Source organism: Schistocerca cancellata, chromosome 4 (genome assembly GCF_023864275.1).
Source record: "Schistocerca cancellata isolate TAMUIC-IGC-003103 chromosome 4, iqSchCanc2.1, whole genome shotgun sequence".
Lineage (NCBI taxonomy): Eukaryota > Metazoa > Arthropoda > Insecta > Orthoptera > Acrididae > Schistocerca > Schistocerca cancellata.
Window position 1 is genome coordinate 368,464,143 of NC_064629.1, and position 17,098 is coordinate 368,481,240.

Here is a 17,098-nt window from a genome sequence, read left to right on the forward strand (position 1 = left end):
AATCGACATTCTCTTACAACGTGGCATTAATCAAAATGATTTTTCTAACTCAAGAAGATCAACAGGCGATGAAACCAGATATTTGAACAAAAAAGTGTTTTACCGTAAACTTTTAAATGGTGAATCAACTTTGCGTGATTTTCTAGTATCCTCCTGTAGCACCGGTGCTGCTTTTTGTGCATCGTGTAGTGTTCGGAGTTAAGGCCGCGATTGCTACTAACGGTATTGCAGATTGGAAAAATATCATCATGAGAATTCACTTGAACACAAAAATTCTGAGTTATCACTCTTACCAAGAAAAAAGTCACTTGGAACAATAGGTAGCCATTTCGAGTCATATATTGAGACAGAAAAGATGTACTGGCGCAGTTTGTTGAAAAGGGTGTTTGCAGTAGTGACGAAGCTAACAAGTCGTGGACTTCCCCTACGTGTACACGTTGAAAGATTCCATTCATTACATAATGGTCAATTTATGATGTCCCTTGAACTTATAGCTGAGTTTGATCCTTTTCTCGCAGAGCACATTGAACGATATGGAAATCCATGGCAGGGACACACAAGTTATCTTTCCTCAAAACTCTGTGATGAAATAATAGGGCTTCTTTCTGAACGAATAAAAAGAACTATCATAACTCAAATAAAAGAGGCCAAGTATTTCTCCATAATAGTAGATTCTACTGTGGACATTTCACATATTGATCAATTATCTTTCATATTAAGATATGTTAACGAGAATGGTGAACCTGTTGAACGTTTTCTTCTGTTTTTACCAAGCCCGCGACACAAGTTGGAAAACTTAGCCGAGGCCGTACTTAAAGTCCTGTCTACAAATTCCATTGATATTACTGACTGTAGAGGCCAGTCATATGAGAACGCAAGCAATATGTCAGGAACCTACATTGGTTTGCAGGCATGCATTGAAGGACGAAATCCGAAAGAGCATTATGTGCCTTGTGCAGCACATTCTTTGAATTTAGTCGGCACTAGTGCTGCAAGCTGTAGTCGGGAAGCATATTCATTTTTCAGTGTAGTGCAAAACCTTCATAATTTTTTCTCTGCTTATACACAGCGCTGGGATAAACTTCTTTCTTTCATGAAACCAGGAAGCAAAACGATAAAAAGTTTATCAAAAACACGTTGGTCAGAAAGAGAGGAAGCGTGTGTAAGTCCTGGGAGGGCGTTATCAATTCCCTCACACATACTACCAATAATACGCTTGAAAAACCACTTGTGCGAAATGAGGCTTCAGGTTTATTGAATCAACTCAGCAGACTAGAAATAGTATTCATGACGACAGTTTGGAAGGACATAATCCAGAGATCTAATAGTGTAAATCTGAAATTGAAAAGTGTAAATATTGATAGTGCATGAATTATATGAATCACTTGTAGGATTTATTGCATCTATTTGTGGCATGTTCGACTGTTATGAAAATAAATTCATGGAGATTGCGGCTGATACAGACTATGAATGCACTTATAAAAGATCACGAAAAAGCAAACTTCATGATGACGACGAAGCGGACTCTGTAGACGTTTTTCTGACTGAAAGGGAAAAATTTAGAGTCGAAACATTTCTCGCAGTACTCGACAACTTGTACGCTGAATTAGTGAGGAGAAAGGATAGCTATGTAACACTGTTGGACTCCTTCACAGTTTCCAGTAACCTTAAGAACAGTTCACCTGACGATATTTCTGAACGTGCAGCAAAACTCCAAGCGTCATATGACACAGATTAAGAGCCTACCTCCCCTAGTGAATATGTACATTTCGTGGAACTTTTGAAATCTTTTGTGATTAGTGATATACCAGTAGAAATGAGTAAATTTTTACGAAAAGAGAGGCTATAGTCCGTGTTTCCGAGTGTTGACATTGCTCTTGGAATATTTCTATGTATGGCAATTACAAATTGTTCAGCAGAACGCTCGTTTTCGGCTCTTAAAAGACTGAAATCGTACCTACGTTCTACGTTGTCTGAGTAGAGATAGAACGCCTTGTCCATTCTTCACATCGAACCTGACCTCCTAACCGGTAACCGTCTGAACTATGAAGATATGATCAACGAGTTTTCTGCAGTCAAAGCCAGACGCAAACTTTGCTGACTGGAGAGTCTGTTTATTTATTCATATTAGTTTTAAAAATTTAAGATTACAATGTGATTTTTATTATAACTTAGAGCACATTCATTGGATTTAGGAACTATGTATTACCTGTTTATTTTACAATTTCCGATGGCAGAACGCGGAACTAAACCTCGTCTACGTGCCGACGTGACCGAAGGCGCCCGAAAATGCTGAACAATACCTGAATACCTGAAAGGTACAACCACAACGGAGGGGTATCTGTTGAGAGGCCAGACAAACGTGTGGTTCCTGAAGAGGGGCAGCAGCCTTTTCAGTAGTTGCAAGGGCAACAGTCTGGATGATTGACTGATCTGGCCTTGTAACAATAACCAAAACGGCCTTGCTGTGCTGGTACTGCGAACGGCTGAAAGCAAGGGGAAACTACGGCCGTAATTTTTCCCGAGGGCATGCAGCTTTACTGTGTGATTAAATGATGATGGCGTCCTCTTGGGTAAAATATTCCGGAGGTAAAATAGTCCCCCATTCGGATCTCCAGGCGGGGACTACTCAGGAGGACGTCGTTATCAGGAGAAAGAAAACTGGCGTTCTACGGATCGGAGCGTGGAATGTCAGATCACTTAATCGGGCAGGTAGGTTAGAAAATTTAAAAAGGGAAATGGATAGGTTAAAGTTAGATATAGTGGGAATTAGTGAAGTTCGGTGGCAGCAGGAACAAGACTTCTGGTCAGGCGAATACAGGGTTATAAATACAAAGTCAAATAGGGGTAATGCAGGAGTAGGTTTAATAATGAATAGGAAAATAGGAATGCGGGTAAGCTACTACAAACAGCATAGTGAATGCATTATTGTGGCCAAGATAGATACGAAGCCCACACCTACTACAGTAGTACAAGTTTATATGCCAACTAGCTCTGCAGATGACGAAGAAATAGAAGAAATGTATGATGAAATAAAAGAAATTATTCAGATAGTGAAGGGAGACGAAAATTTAATAGTCATGGGTGACTGGAATTCGAGTGTAGGAAAAGGGAGAGAAGGAAACGTAGTAGGTGAATATGGATTGGGGCTAAGAAATGAAAGAGGAAGCCGCCTGGTAGAATTTTGCACAGAGCACAACTTAATCATAGCTAACACTTCGTTTAAGAATCACGATAGAAGGTTGTATACATGGAAGAACCCTAGAGATACTAAAAGGTATCAGATAGATTATATAATGGTAAGACAGAGATTTAGGAACCAGGTTTTAAATTGTAAGACATTTCCAGGGGCAGATGTGGACTCTGACCACAATCTATTGGTTATGGCCTGTAGATTAAAACTGAAGAAACTGCAAAAAGGTGGGTATTTAAGGAGATGGGACCTGGATAAACTGAAAGAACAAGACGTTGTACAGAGTTTCAGGGAGAGCATAAGGGAACAATTGACAGGAATGGGGGAAAGAAATACAGTAGAAGAAGAATGGGTAGCTTTGAGGGATGGAGTAGTGAAGGCAGCAGAGGATCAAGTAGGTAAAAAGACGAGGGCTAGTAGAAATCCTTGGGTAACAGAAGAAATATTGAATTTAATTGATGAAAGGAGAAAATATAAAAATGCAGTAAATGAAGCAGGCAAAAAGGAATACAAACGTCTCAAAAATGAGATCGACAGGAAGTGCAAAATCGCTAAGCAGGGATGGCTAGAGGACAAATGTAAGGATGTAGAGGCTTATCTCACTAGAGGTAAGATAGATACTGCCTACAGGAAAATTAAAGAGACCTTTGGAGATAAGAGAACCACTTGCATGAACATCAAGAGCTCAGATGGAAACCCAGTTCTAAGCAAAGAAGGGAAAGCAGAAAGGTGGAAGGAGTATATAGAGGGTCTATACAAGGGTGATGTACTTGAGGACAATATTATGGAAATGGAAGAGGATGTAGATGAAGATGAAATGGGAGATGCGATACTGCGTGAAGATTTTGACAGAGCACTGAAAGACCTGAGTCGAAACAAGACCCCCGGAGTAGACAACATTCCATTGGAACTACTGACGGCCTTGGGAGAGCCAGTCCTGACAAAACTCTACCATCTGGTGAGCAAGATGTATGAAACAGGCGAGGTACCCTCAGACTTCAGGAAGAATATAATAATTCCAATCCCAAAGAAAGCAAGTATTGATAGGTGTGAAAATGACCAAATGATCAGTTAATAAGTCATGGCTGCAAAAGAGTAACACAAATTTTTTACAGTCAAATGGTAAAACTGGTAGAAGCCGATCTCGGGGAAGATCAGTTTGGATTCTGTAGAAATGTTGGAACACGTGAGGCAATACTGACCCTACGACTTCTTTTAGAAGATGGATTAAGGAAAGACAAATCTTCGTTTCTAGCATTTGTTGACTTGGAGAAAGCTTTTAACAATGTTGACTGGAATACTCTCTTTCAAATTCTGAAGGTGGCAGGGGACAAATACAGGGAGCGAAAGGCTATTTACAATTTGTACAGAAACCAGATGGCAGTTATAAGAGCGGAGGGACATGAAAGGGAAGCAGTGGTTGGGAAGGGAGTAAGACAGGGTTGTAGCCTCTCCCCGATGTTATTCAATCTGTATATTGAGCAAGCAGTAAAGGAAACAAAAGAAAAATTCGGAGTAGGTATTAAAATCCATGGAGAATAAATAAAAACTTTGAGGTTCGCCGATGACATTGTAATTCTGTCAGAGACAGCAAAGGACTTGGAAGAGCAGTTGAACGGAATGGATGGTGTCTTGAAAGGAGGATATAAGATGAACATCGACAAAAGCAAAACGAGGATAATGGAATGTAGTCGAATTAAGTCAGGTGATGTTGAGGGTATTAGATTAAGAAATGAGACACTTAAAGTAGTAAAGGAGTTTTGCTATTTGGGGAGCAAAATAACTGATGATGGTCGAAGTAGAGAGGATATAAAATGTAGACTGGCAATGGCAAGGAAAGCATTTCTGAAGAAGAGAAATTTGTTAACATCGAGTATAGATTTAAGTATTTCTGAAAGTATTTGTATAGAGTATAGCCATGTATGGAAGTGAAACATGGACGGTAAATAGTTTGGACAAGAAGAGAATAGAAGCTTTCGAAATGTGGTGCTACAGAAGAATGCTGAAGATTGGATGGGTAGATCACATAACTAATGAGGAAGTATTGAATAGGATTGGGGAGAAGAGAAGTTTGTGGCACAACTTGACCAGAAGAAGGGATCGGTTGGTAGGACATGTTCTGAGGCATCAAGGGATCACCAATTTAGTATTGGAGGGCAGCGTGGAGGGTAAAAATCGTAGGGGGAGACCAAGAGATGAATACACTAAGCAGATTCAGAAGGATGTAGGTTGCAGTAGGTACTGGGAGATGAAGAAGCTTGCACAGGATAGAGTAGCATGGAGAGCTGCATCAAACCAGTCTCAGGACTGAAGACCACAACAACAACAACCTGAATGACTCAGGCCGCTCGGTGCTGTACAGTTACGTCATATCGATGCTGTAGTATATTACAACTGATGCTTATTCTTGGCATCTGCTGAAATGTATAGTTATCGCGGAAATATACGTTGTCGGAGAGTACGCTCAGATGAAAATGTGTTAATAAATAACGTAGTTCAGTTCTGTCGATAAATACGTAAAAGCTTTTCGAATACGGTCAGAAAGAGCTACGGTGAGAGGAGTAGCTGCAGTACAAAACTGTTCAGCCCTTACATGGATTAAAGGTATTGTCTACACTTATTATGCAGCATCTAGCTACACAGACTCTAATGCTTTACACGTAATTATTAGATTATAAAACAAATTTGATTTTTCCACACTAGTCTGGAAAATGATGTAATAGCAAATCCAGTTCTGTGTTTGTTCGTCTGTATTTAGTTATTAGTTCGTTTACCGAAATCTCTCTTTCATTTTAATTTCTTACGTTTTCCTATTGATTCACGTATTAATACCGAATGTGTTTTTTTTTTATCTGCTACACATTCAAGTTATTAGATCGGAAAATCGACAGTTAAATTTTAATTTTGAACGCATCTTTGTAAAGTACGTATTAATTTCTAATGTATGATACGTTCGCTTCAATTTTTAGATCGTAAAAAAAACTTTTTATTTTCAACGGTTTCGTGTAAAAAGGACATATTAAAAGTGAATGTATAACAAAAATCCGTTATCTCCTAGACGCTCTACTGAATTTTTAGGCCATAAAAGAAAAGTTATTTTCCTTGTGTTCGTTTCTGTTGTCTTTCGGCAGAAGAATGTGTTAACACAATGCAGTTTTAAGTTTGTTTTATCCGCTGCCGTACACCAAGGCTAGGTACACATGATAGCGTTGCATCGCGCGTTGCAACGCGCATCAGAGAAAGTGGCGTGTACACACGTACGGCGTTGACGCCGCGTTGAACTCCAGTTTGGCCATGGAAGTTGAAGAGGCAGCACGTCTTTGGATTATGCACCGCAGGCTTAAAGAACGGAGACGAAGGCAAAGACAGTACTGGGTACATTCGATTTTACGTGACAAATTAACTCACGGATATTTTGTAACTCTGTACCCAAATCTAAGAAAACATGGGCCAAAGTTTTTTAATTACTTAAGAATGTCGATTGCGTCCTTTGACAAGTTATTGAACATAGTTCATGATGACCTGGCACCTAGTGGGAACTACGTTAGTGATAGTATTTCACCAGAAGAGAAACTCGTAATCACATTGAGATAAGTTTATTTATAAACTGATATTACATGTACGATATAAATTATTGTATATAAAATAACAAATTGACAAGACAGCAATTTAAAATTTTTATTCTTTCTTAAAGTAAAGAAAATCCTTCAGTTTTAGTACAAATCCAATATTTCAGAACTTCGTAGAGAAGTGCAACTATCTGCTTGTGAGGCGGCCTCTTGTGGTCGTCGTGGGGTCTGAGTTGCATGTGTTGGAAAAGCTCCTGAGTGTACCTGGCCATATTGTATATTCGGCAATGGTTGATGTTCAGACCCTGCTTGTGAGGTGACCGGTACTTGTGGAGACTGAGAAGCTTGGGCTGGAAAAGCACCTGGCTATACTTGGCCATGTTGCATACTGCAGAATGGTTGGTAGTGCACAGGTTCACGTGTCTCATTAATCGCAGTTGCGTTGTAGAAATGGCTCTGAGCACTATGGGACTTAACATCTATGGTCATCAGTCCCCTAGAACTTAGAACTACTTAAACCTAACTAACCTAAGGACATTACACAACACCCAGTCATCACGAGACAGAAAAAATCCCTGACCCCGCCGGTAATCGAACCCGGGCGCGGGAAGCGAGAACGCTACTGCACGACCACGAGCTGCGGTCCGTTGTAGAAATCTAGGGCTCTTTGTATTGTTTCAAGTAACTGAATTTTCGTTCTAATTTTACCGTGTTCAGGCACTTTCTTCAGTTCCTTGTACAGAGAGAGACAAAAGAGTTTGTCCTCATCTTCGTTATTTTTTTCCGTTTCTCTTTGTTCTCTTAGCAAAATACTTTTGTTTAAAATGTCAGAAAAATGGTTATCAACTGGATTTAACTTAATTTTTTTCTTACCTACTGGGTTTTCGGTACTTTGTTCAGGCCTGTTCAAATCGTCAGTAGCTGCTTCCTCCTCCTCCAAGATGACTGTGTCCTGACCATGGTCATCAAGATTACTGGTAGTCTCCTTATTACTTACTGTATTTTCTAAAAATTGGAGCCGTGAGAAATATATACACTCCTGGAAATGGAAAAAAGAACACATTGACACCGGTGTGTCAGACCCACCATACTTGCTCCGGACACTGCGAGAGGGCTGTACAAGCAATGGTCACACGCACGGCACAGCGGACACACCAAGAACCCCGGTGTTGGCCGTCGAATGGCGCTAGCTGCGCAGCATTTGTGCACCGCCGCCGTCAGTGTCAGCCAGTTTGCCGTGGCATACGGAGCTCCATCGCAGTCTTTAACACTGATAGCATGCCGCGACAGCGTGGACGTGAACCGTATGTGCAGTTGACGGACTTTGAGCGAGGGCGTATAGTGGGCATGCGGGAGGCCGGGTGGACGTACCGCCGAATTGCTCAACACGTGGGGCGTGAGGTCTCCACAGTACATCGATGTTGTCGCCAGTGGTCGGCGGAAGGTGCACGTGCCCGTCGACCTGGGACCGGACCGCAGCGACGCACGGATGCACGCCAAGACCGTAGGATCCTACGCAGTGCCGTAGGGGACCGCACCGCCACTTCCCAGCAAATTAGGGACACTGTTGCTCCTGGGGTATCGGCGAGGACCATTCGCAACCGTCTCCATTAAGCTGGGCTACGGTCCCGCACACCGTTAGGCCGTCTTCCGCTCACGCCTCAACATCGTGCAGCCCGCCTCCAGTGGTGTCGCGACAGGCGTGAATGGAGGGACGAATGGAGACGTGTCGTCTTCAGCGATGAGAGTCGCTTCTGCCTTGGTGCCAATGACGGTCGTATGCGTGTTTGGCGCCGTGCAGGTGAGCGCCACAATCAGGACTGCATACGACCGAGACACACAGGGCCAACACCCGGCATCATGGTGTGGGGAGCGATCTCCTACACTGGCCGTACACCACTGGTGATCGTCGAGGGGACACTGAATAGTGCACGGTACATCCAAACCGTTATCGAACCCATCGTTCTACCATTCCTAGACCGGCAAGGGAACTTGCTGTTCCAACAGGACAATGCACGTCCGCATGTATCCCGTGCCACCCAACGTGCTCTAGAAGGTGTACGTCAACTACCCTGGCCAGCAAGATCTCCGGATCTGTCCCCCATTGAGCATGTTTGGGACTGGATGAAGCGTCGTCTCACGCGGTCTGCACGTCCAGCAGGAACGCTGGTCCAACTGAGGCGCCAGGTGGAAATGGCATGGCAAGCCGTTCCACAGGACTACATCCAGCATCTCTACGATCGTCTCCATGGGAGAATAGCAGCCTGCATTGCTGCGAAAGGTGGATATACACTGTACTATTGCCGACATTGTGCACGCTCTGTTGCCTGTGTCTATGTGCCTGTGGTTCTGTCAGTGTGATCATGTGATGTATCTGACCCCAGGAATGTGTCAATAAAGTTTCCCCTTCCTGGGACAATGAATTCACGGTGTTCTTATTTCAATTTCCAGGAGTGTATAAGGAGTAGAGCTGCTTGCTCCAGATCCTGATATCTTGGTCTTCCTTCTTTTTAATTCTCTGGCAAAATTGTCACGCAGACTCTTCCATCTCTTTTGTAAAGTTGTTCCTAAAAAAATGTTTGTAAACTTTGTAGTCAATTAACACAGTAAAAAATTAACATTTTTTTCAGGTATCTGGCAACAGGATGTTCTTTTGCTGAACTTCATTACCATTACAGAGTAGGAAAATCAACCACAGGGAACATAATCCGTCAAGTTTGTGCAGTAATATGGAACAAATTGAAAACAATTTGTATACCGCCTATGACAGAAGACAAGTGGGAACAAGTTAGTAACGACTTTCTAAAGGTTGGTTGTTTCGGGGAAGGAGACCAGACAGCGAGGTCATCGGATTAGGGGAGGACGGGGAAGGAAGTCGGCCGTGCCCTTTGAAAGGAACCATCCCGGCATTTGCCTGGAGCGATTTAGGGAAATCACGAAAAACCTAAATCAGGATGGCCGGACGCGGGATTGAACCGTCGTCCTCCCGAATGCGAGTCCAGTGTCTAACCACTGCGCCACCTCGCTCGGTGACTTTCTAAAGGATGCCAACTCTCCTAACTGCCTTGGAGCACTGGACTCTAAACATGTTCGTATTGTGCAACACAATGATTCAGGGTCCCTTTTTTACAACTACAAACATTTTCATTCAAATGTACTACTAGCTGTTTGTGATGCTAACTACCGTTTTTTTGTTTGTGGATTTGGTTCCTATGGCAAAAGTAATGATTCATCAGTTTTCCAGGAATCAATATTTTACAAAAAACTCATAGAAGGTACATTGAATATTCCACAGGCAAAACCAATTTCAAATGTGGACATTACACCATTGCCTCATGTTTTTGTATCAGATGATGCGTTTGGTCTGTCGAAACACATCATGTCTCCATACGTTGGAAAATTATTGTCTCATATTAAAAGAGTTTTAAACTACCGATTGTCAAAATCTCGCAGGTATATTGAATGTACCTTCGGTATTATGGCAAACAAATGGAGAATATTTCATAGGCCTCTAAATGTCAGTTTAGAACTTGCAGAAAGTATAGTTTTGGCAAGTTGTGTGTTGCATAACTATGTAAGACAACGAGATGGGTACAGGTATGAAGATACATTTTATAAGGCGCCATTCGTTGCCTTGTCTGGAGTAACTTCTCCACGGCCCAACATGTATGCAAAAGAAGTAAGGGACAGATTTGCTCGTTACTTCATCAGCGAAGGCAAGCTACCATGCCAAGATAAAATGGTGTAAACAAGAGTGCAATTGCGAACACGTATGAGACAAGTATATGTTAATAATACAACATTAATTGCCCATTAGAACAATACAGTGTAATTATGAACAATTAAATATTTTTCTGTCATGCATTTCTCTGTAGATATTGATTAGATATTATACACTATTTGTAATAGACATCATGTTAACAACTTTCTGTAAATAAAATAAAGATAACATAAATAAATAGCTTTAGTTGCCTTTGACAGATATCACATCCAAATAGGCTTCGTCAGTAGTTACATATACAAATGTTTATTTGTATGTTAATTATTCAATTTTACACATAATTATTCGCATTATGCTCTATTATAAGTAATGCTATTAAATAGTAACTGCTTTAACTTACGACTAAATTTAGAGTCACAATATAAAACAGTTACTTATGTGTAACTGTATTAATCTACTGTGTAGTTTAACCTTAATATTAAAGTTGCCTCTTACAAAGAATTTTCTTCTGTTCCTCTGAACAACCCTCATCAGCAAACAGATCAACCAATTGCTGCCACGCTGATCTTTTTAATACTCTGTTCTTGTAGTCCGCACTTCCCATATCACAGGACGACTTTTCACTTCTTCAATGAAGATCTCAGTGTCAAACGTACGTTCCTCCATGATGAGAGCACCAAAGCGCGCGCTAGACTGAATGCCTGTGTACACCCAAACCCGCTACTAGCAACTCGAGGCGCGCGGCGGACGCGCCATCCTCGAGGAACCTTCGAGACGCGCGTTGCGACGCAGCGTCATTTCGAAGCGCGTGTTGCATGTGTACGCAGTCAACGGTTTATTGTTTTTGAACAGCGCGCGTTGTAACGCGCTGCCCATAACGCGCATTGCAACACTATCATGTGTACAAGGCCCAAGTACAGTGCAGGAACCATATTACACTTTGATTGAGAGCGACTAGAGCGCTGACGCGTCGTTCAGAACGACGAATAGCAGAGTACGGAAACGGCTCACAGCACTCCCACCCAAAACGGCAATTGCGAAGTGACCGGGTAATAGTTATGGTTTAAAACATGTATTTTTTGTGGGGGGTGGAGGGAGGGGGGTAAAACTTTTAAATCCGCCACTTGTGACGGCAACAGTGGAATGTTTACATAGTTTTCTTTGTATTGTTCTATTGCGCCTTTTGTACTTTGTGGTGGATTCATATTGTATATGTCTGTGATCATTAAAAAATGTGCTTTATAACTGCTTGTGTGCGCCCACTGCATCTACCGCCATGCACGGACTGCGCTGCCCCTCCCGCTTGAGGTTCGAGTCCTCCCTCGGGCATGGGTGCGCGTGTGTGTGTGTGTGTGTTATTTTTTTATTTAGTGGCACCATCATCAGTAACATTGCCATTGCTATCACACTGTGAGAGTATTGACTGTGTCTTGCCGCTTGTGTACTTTGCATATGATCAGGATCTCTTTGGATTCTCTGTTAGATTTCGAGGTAGAGTTCCATTGTGGAAGCTATTAAAGGCACCTAGCATTCAAGTCTGTGCTAAGTTTTGAACGTCAGTAAAATATCATCAATCTTGGAGATTTTGTGTTCTTTTAAATTTGGCGTGCAGTTTTCGTTGCTTCTGCAATACTTTTCTGGCCTGTTTTGTGTACAATGGGCAGTCAGTACCATCTTTTATTAACCTATTGTTGCAGTGGCGAGTCTCCCTACAACGACTATGTGCTCACTAATCCCTATATCCGCCACGGTGCTCCTTATTTACTAAGTATTATTTGTTGCTGAGAGGCCAAGTATTTTTTCGCAACCACTTACACTTCGAGTGGACTCCTGATCTAATTGCTCAAAATAATTTGTGGGGAAGGCATTTAGTACCATTACTGATGATGTTTTATACCTATTACCGGCTTCAAATATGTATTTTCGCCGACCGGGGTGGCCGAGCGGTTCTAGGCGCTTCAGTCTGGAACCGTGCGACTGCTACGGTATTATAGTCGGCACACAAGTGATGAGACACAATATCTCCGAGGTAAGTGGGGGTTTTCCTGTATGACCATTTCTCGAGTGTATCACGAGTATCAGGAATCTGGTAAAACTGACTGCACAATAAAAAGCCTAACGCCTAGCCTGGGCTCCTCAACACTGACATGGGACTGTTCATGGCTGGAAACATGTCGCCTGGTCTGACGAGTCTCGTTTCAGATTGTATCGAGTGGATGGATGTGTACGAGTAAGGAGACAACCTAATGAATCCATGGACCCTACACGTCAGCAGGGACTGTTCAAGCTGGTGGAGGCTCTGTAATGGTGTGGGGCATGTGCAGTTGGTGTGATATGGGACCCCTAATACGTCTAGATACGATTTTGACAAGTGAGACATATGTAAACATCCTGTCTGGTCACCAGCATCCATTCAAGTCTATTGTGCATAACAACGGACTTAGGCAATTTCAGCAGGACAGTGCAACGCCTCACTAGAACTGCTACAGAGTGGCTCTGGGAACACTCTTCTGAGTTTAAGCACTTCCACTGGCCAACAAACTCCCCAGACACAAACATTATTGAGCACATCTAGGATGCCTTGCAATGTGCTGTTCAGAAAAGATCTCCACCCCGCCGTACTCTGGGGGATTTACGGACAGCCCTGCAGGATTCGTGGTGTCAATCCCTCCAGCACTACTTCAGACATTAGTCGAGTCCATGCCACGTCATGTTGCGGCACTTCTACGTGCTCGCAGGGGCCTTACACAGTATTAGGCAGGTGTACCAGTTTCTTTGGCTCTTCAGTGTGTGACATATTATACTGAGTGAAATTTCAGCATTTATCTTAAATAAATTTACTGCACAAGTCTGGTGCATAACACTTCCTTCATTTATGTTTATCACAACACTGGCATCCTTACACTTGGGTTGTATATTCTAATTTGCAAGCAGGTCAATAAGAAATCATCAGACTGAATGTGAACCATAATAATGGGGAACAAAATCTGAAACAAACACACACACACACATAGACAGACAGACTATAATTAAAGTAAAAATTCAGCTGTCCTTTTTGGAATAACCTTCATGTTATTATGTGTACCACTTGATTAACAGGCATAAAATATTAGTATCTAAGATGCCATCAAACTCTGTCATGTGTCATTGTCCACTTGCCTTCATGCTGTTACACAGTCTATGCCTCAACAGATGACACTGAGATGCCTCAACAGATGACACTGAGAAGCTAAAATAAATGTTATGGAGGCAACAGTATTGTAAGTTCATGCAGTCTTCAGTGTGTTTGGGGGAGGGGGAAGAGAGGAGAGTGAAATGTGTGATATATATTGTTAGTATTTGGGATGCATATGGCTTTGTAGCACATTTAACCAGCGATCAGATTTTTTTTTTTCAGTTCTACTTAGTCTGTAATGTAGTGGGATTATTTACATGAAATGCGCTAAATAAATACATCAAAGCGTAACCAGTAAGCAAAACTGCTCCCTACCCAACAGGAGTATTTTACTTTTTTATTTTATTTGCATCCTGATATCTTTGAGGTACATATATTATACCCTAGATGTTGGCCAAAGTTGCACAAATGTAAACATTGTTGCAAGGAAAATAAACATAAAAAAGCTGGAAAAAAATGACAAGGAAGCTGGTGGTATAACCGCTAATGTGCGGCAAGTTCAGAATTTTTTTGGACACTTTCAAATGTGCTGGTGTGCTACTAAGCCATTTTGAAATGCTGTCACAGGAAAAATTTTCCACAACAGACTCGGCAAAATGATAAAGTTCCGTATAAAATCCAAAGATAGTGGTGGCTGTCCCAGATATCAAAAAATGAGTACATATGGGCTGTGAGACTTGCTGTAAAGAAGGAAAAATGATTCTTTTTTTCCTCTTCAAAGATGAAGAGTCCGGTTTATTTGAGGTATATCAAATGCAAACGTTTACGATGTGTCTATACCAAATCCATGACACCTACGAACAGAATCTGATTGTTCTAGCAATGTAATGACATTGTAAATGTACAAGGCACATTACAGACAAAGCTACGGTGTCCCGAGATCAGGTCACCAGGGTGGCTTTGTATACTGGCAACGCAGAATCTGTTTTGTGCATCCAAACACTCACTCCAGAGATATTTGTACCCTATTGTCGCGACAGCTGTCAGGAGGTGGTGGCTGCATGGACATCTGCTCAGGCTGCTGGATTGGCGGCGGTAGCTGTGCAATACCCATCTCCATCAGCACCGCTCTGAATGACACAAACCGCAAAGTGGAGAAGACTGCTTTTGCAGATCCCAGCAGCGTGCTGGATGTGTGGACAAACATTATGTGCCAGAATCACTAACATAAGAGCGCTGCAGCTTATTCAGGTGACGACATTGATGCCCAGAGGAACCTTGAACGACTTTAAAGTCTAACAGCAGAATACGTGTGTGATGACACCGTGCTCCCGAAGGTGTTTCTTACCAAAAACTTTAAAGAAAACGTCCTGCTGCTGAAACTTCAATTGTCCCTGTGGAACTAACTGTTTCTGCAGCAGCTGTAGAAGATGCATCAGGGCACTGTGAGGAAGGCCGTGTAATAATTTTGCCAGCAGCTTTCTGTCACGTGGCAACAAGGGGTAGGAGAAAAGAAAAATCTTTAAGGCTTCCTCCCATGTGTGAGAAGAATGGCCTTTCTACATGTGCCTTTCGAACGAACCGTTCAGCTTCACTGTCAGATTGAGGATGAAAAGGAGCAGTAGTTACATGGTGTATGCCATTATCAGCATAAAGCTGGTGAAAATCGGCTGGTGTAAACCATGGTTCATCGTCTGAGACAAGGACCTCAGGAAGACCTTCGACACAAAAAATAGAGGACAAAGCTGATACTGCACTAGTAGTAATGGTGGATGTCATGGGGGCAAGAAATGGAAATTTACTGTATGCATCTACCACAAACAACCATTGTGTGTTCCAGAATCGAGCCACGAAATCAGTTTGTATGCGTTGAGATGGTCTGGACGGACAGAGTCGGGCGAGTCGCTTTGTGCGAACTACCCCCCAGGGACCTTGGAGCAATAAAGACAAAACTTCCTCAGATGAATCAAGTGCTGTGACCGTACCGTCTGGTTACCAAAACAGTAAGTCAGCATTCAAATGTTAAGCGGTGAGCCTGTACAACATCTCGTACTGATAATTACTAACAGAACCCAACGTTGCAATTTTTGGCTTTCCATGGAGGGACAGCTTCGAAGGATTGAACAAAGCCATTAATGGCTGATGATCTGTAATCATATAGAAATGTCTGCTGTACAAGTATTGGTGGAACCTGGTAACACCATAGACAATGACAAGCGCCTCTTTTTCAAGTTGGCTATAATTGCACTGTTGTTGAAAGTTTATGATGGAAATGCAATCGCCCAATCGGATGAGCCAATTCTATGGGAGAATGCAGCCCTAATCCTGTAAGAAGATGCATCCATAGCTAACACAAGAGGCTTAGCTGGATCATAATGAATCAGACAATGACAATGTAACAACGCGTCCTTCAACTCCTGAAATCCCTCCTGACATTCTTAAGGCCACACAGAGGGTATAGGTCTACCTTTCTTGTGCATCCAGTTCAGAGGAACAATAATTTGTACAGCGTTAGCAATAAACTTAAATGTAAAAAGAAACAGCTTTGCAATTTATTGTAAATAAAACCAATGTACATATTTGACAACAGGAAAATTTATAAAAATGTCTTTGAAATTTACTGTAAATAGGTCATTAGAAAAAAATTTATTGTAAATTACATTTGTAATTAAAGCCATACAAATTGTTGACAGACAACAAGAAATTATTGTAATACAATTGTAGTGCAAAAAATTGTTATTAATAGACCATACATAAATTTGTTATGTCATTGTTATTATTTCCTGATCCTTTCACTATTGAACCACAGAAAAAATTATTGCTGGTAACAATTTGTTTAAAACAAACCTGATTCTCTCCCTAGCATGCACAGACATTGAATGAGGAGCCCTATGCAGTTACTTAGTTATAAAGAATGGGGAGGGAGAGGGGCAGCTTGAATCTTATTGGACCAGGATGCGAGCTCCATTTTCTCGCCAATTTCATGTCACACAAGTGCCCAGAGACCATATGGCTGGTATCGGATTATGTCATGACTTTTAATGTACTACATACAGTAAGGCATTTGACTCCTCTCTAGAAATCATCTTAGAGATTTAATTACATCATTTTATGCTCATAACATGCTTTTTTCGTTCTTGAACTTCAGTATTCTTTTATAAAAATGGAAATGAAATTCAAATAATTTGAAAGCCAGCTAAAACGCTCCATTCCAGTCATTTGATGCCTGTGACCTCACCTGCTAGGTTGCTCCTCCTATTGTCCTAAGACAAATTCACAGTGATGTCTTGTTTTGGAACTTACGTCTCGGAAAATGAATTACAAATTGTGTGTAGTATCACACTGCACAAATACATCCACTAAAAACACTTGAAAAATTGTTTTTGTGTGTTTCCCAGAAGGTGCATAAAAATTGGCTGCACTGTACTGGCAAAATGCCACCACATCGATTTCCAAGTTTCCTTACTCACTTAATTAAAAATGTCTTGTACTCTGAAGTT

The 17,098-nt window shown here is 41.7% G+C and overlaps 1 protein-coding gene across 1 annotated transcript; it reads right to left on the reverse strand.

Annotated features, from left to right (window-relative positions):
* Positions 1-7,381: 7,381 nt before the first annotated feature.
* LOC126184203 (uncharacterized) lies at positions 7,382-11,300 on the reverse strand. Its single transcript, XM_049926571.1, has 3 exons — positions 11,201-11,300; positions 9,241-9,329; positions 7,382-7,801 (listed from the first exon to the last, which is right to left on the reverse strand). The coding sequence occupies exons 1-3, from the start codon at positions 11,298-11,300 to the stop codon at positions 7,382-7,384; spliced, it is 609 nt and encodes a 202-aa protein (XP_049782528.1).
* Positions 11,301-17,098: the final 5,798 nt, after the last annotated feature.

Excerpts from the sequence above, each read along its gene's own strand:
- LOC126184203 (XM_049926571.1), bottom strand. The coding sequence starts at position 11,300 with ATGCAACACGCGCTTCGAAATGACGCTGCGTCGCAACGCGCGTCTCGA. Across the intron at positions 9,330-11,200 it reads CCTCGAGTTGCTAGTAGCGG|GAACAACTTTACAAAAGAGA; the intron begins GTTTGGGTGTAC and ends ACATTTTTTTAG. Across the intron at positions 7,802-9,240 it reads CCAAGATATCAGGATCTGGA|GAGTGTATATATTTCTCACG; the intron begins GCAAGCAGCTCT and ends TTCCATTTCCAG.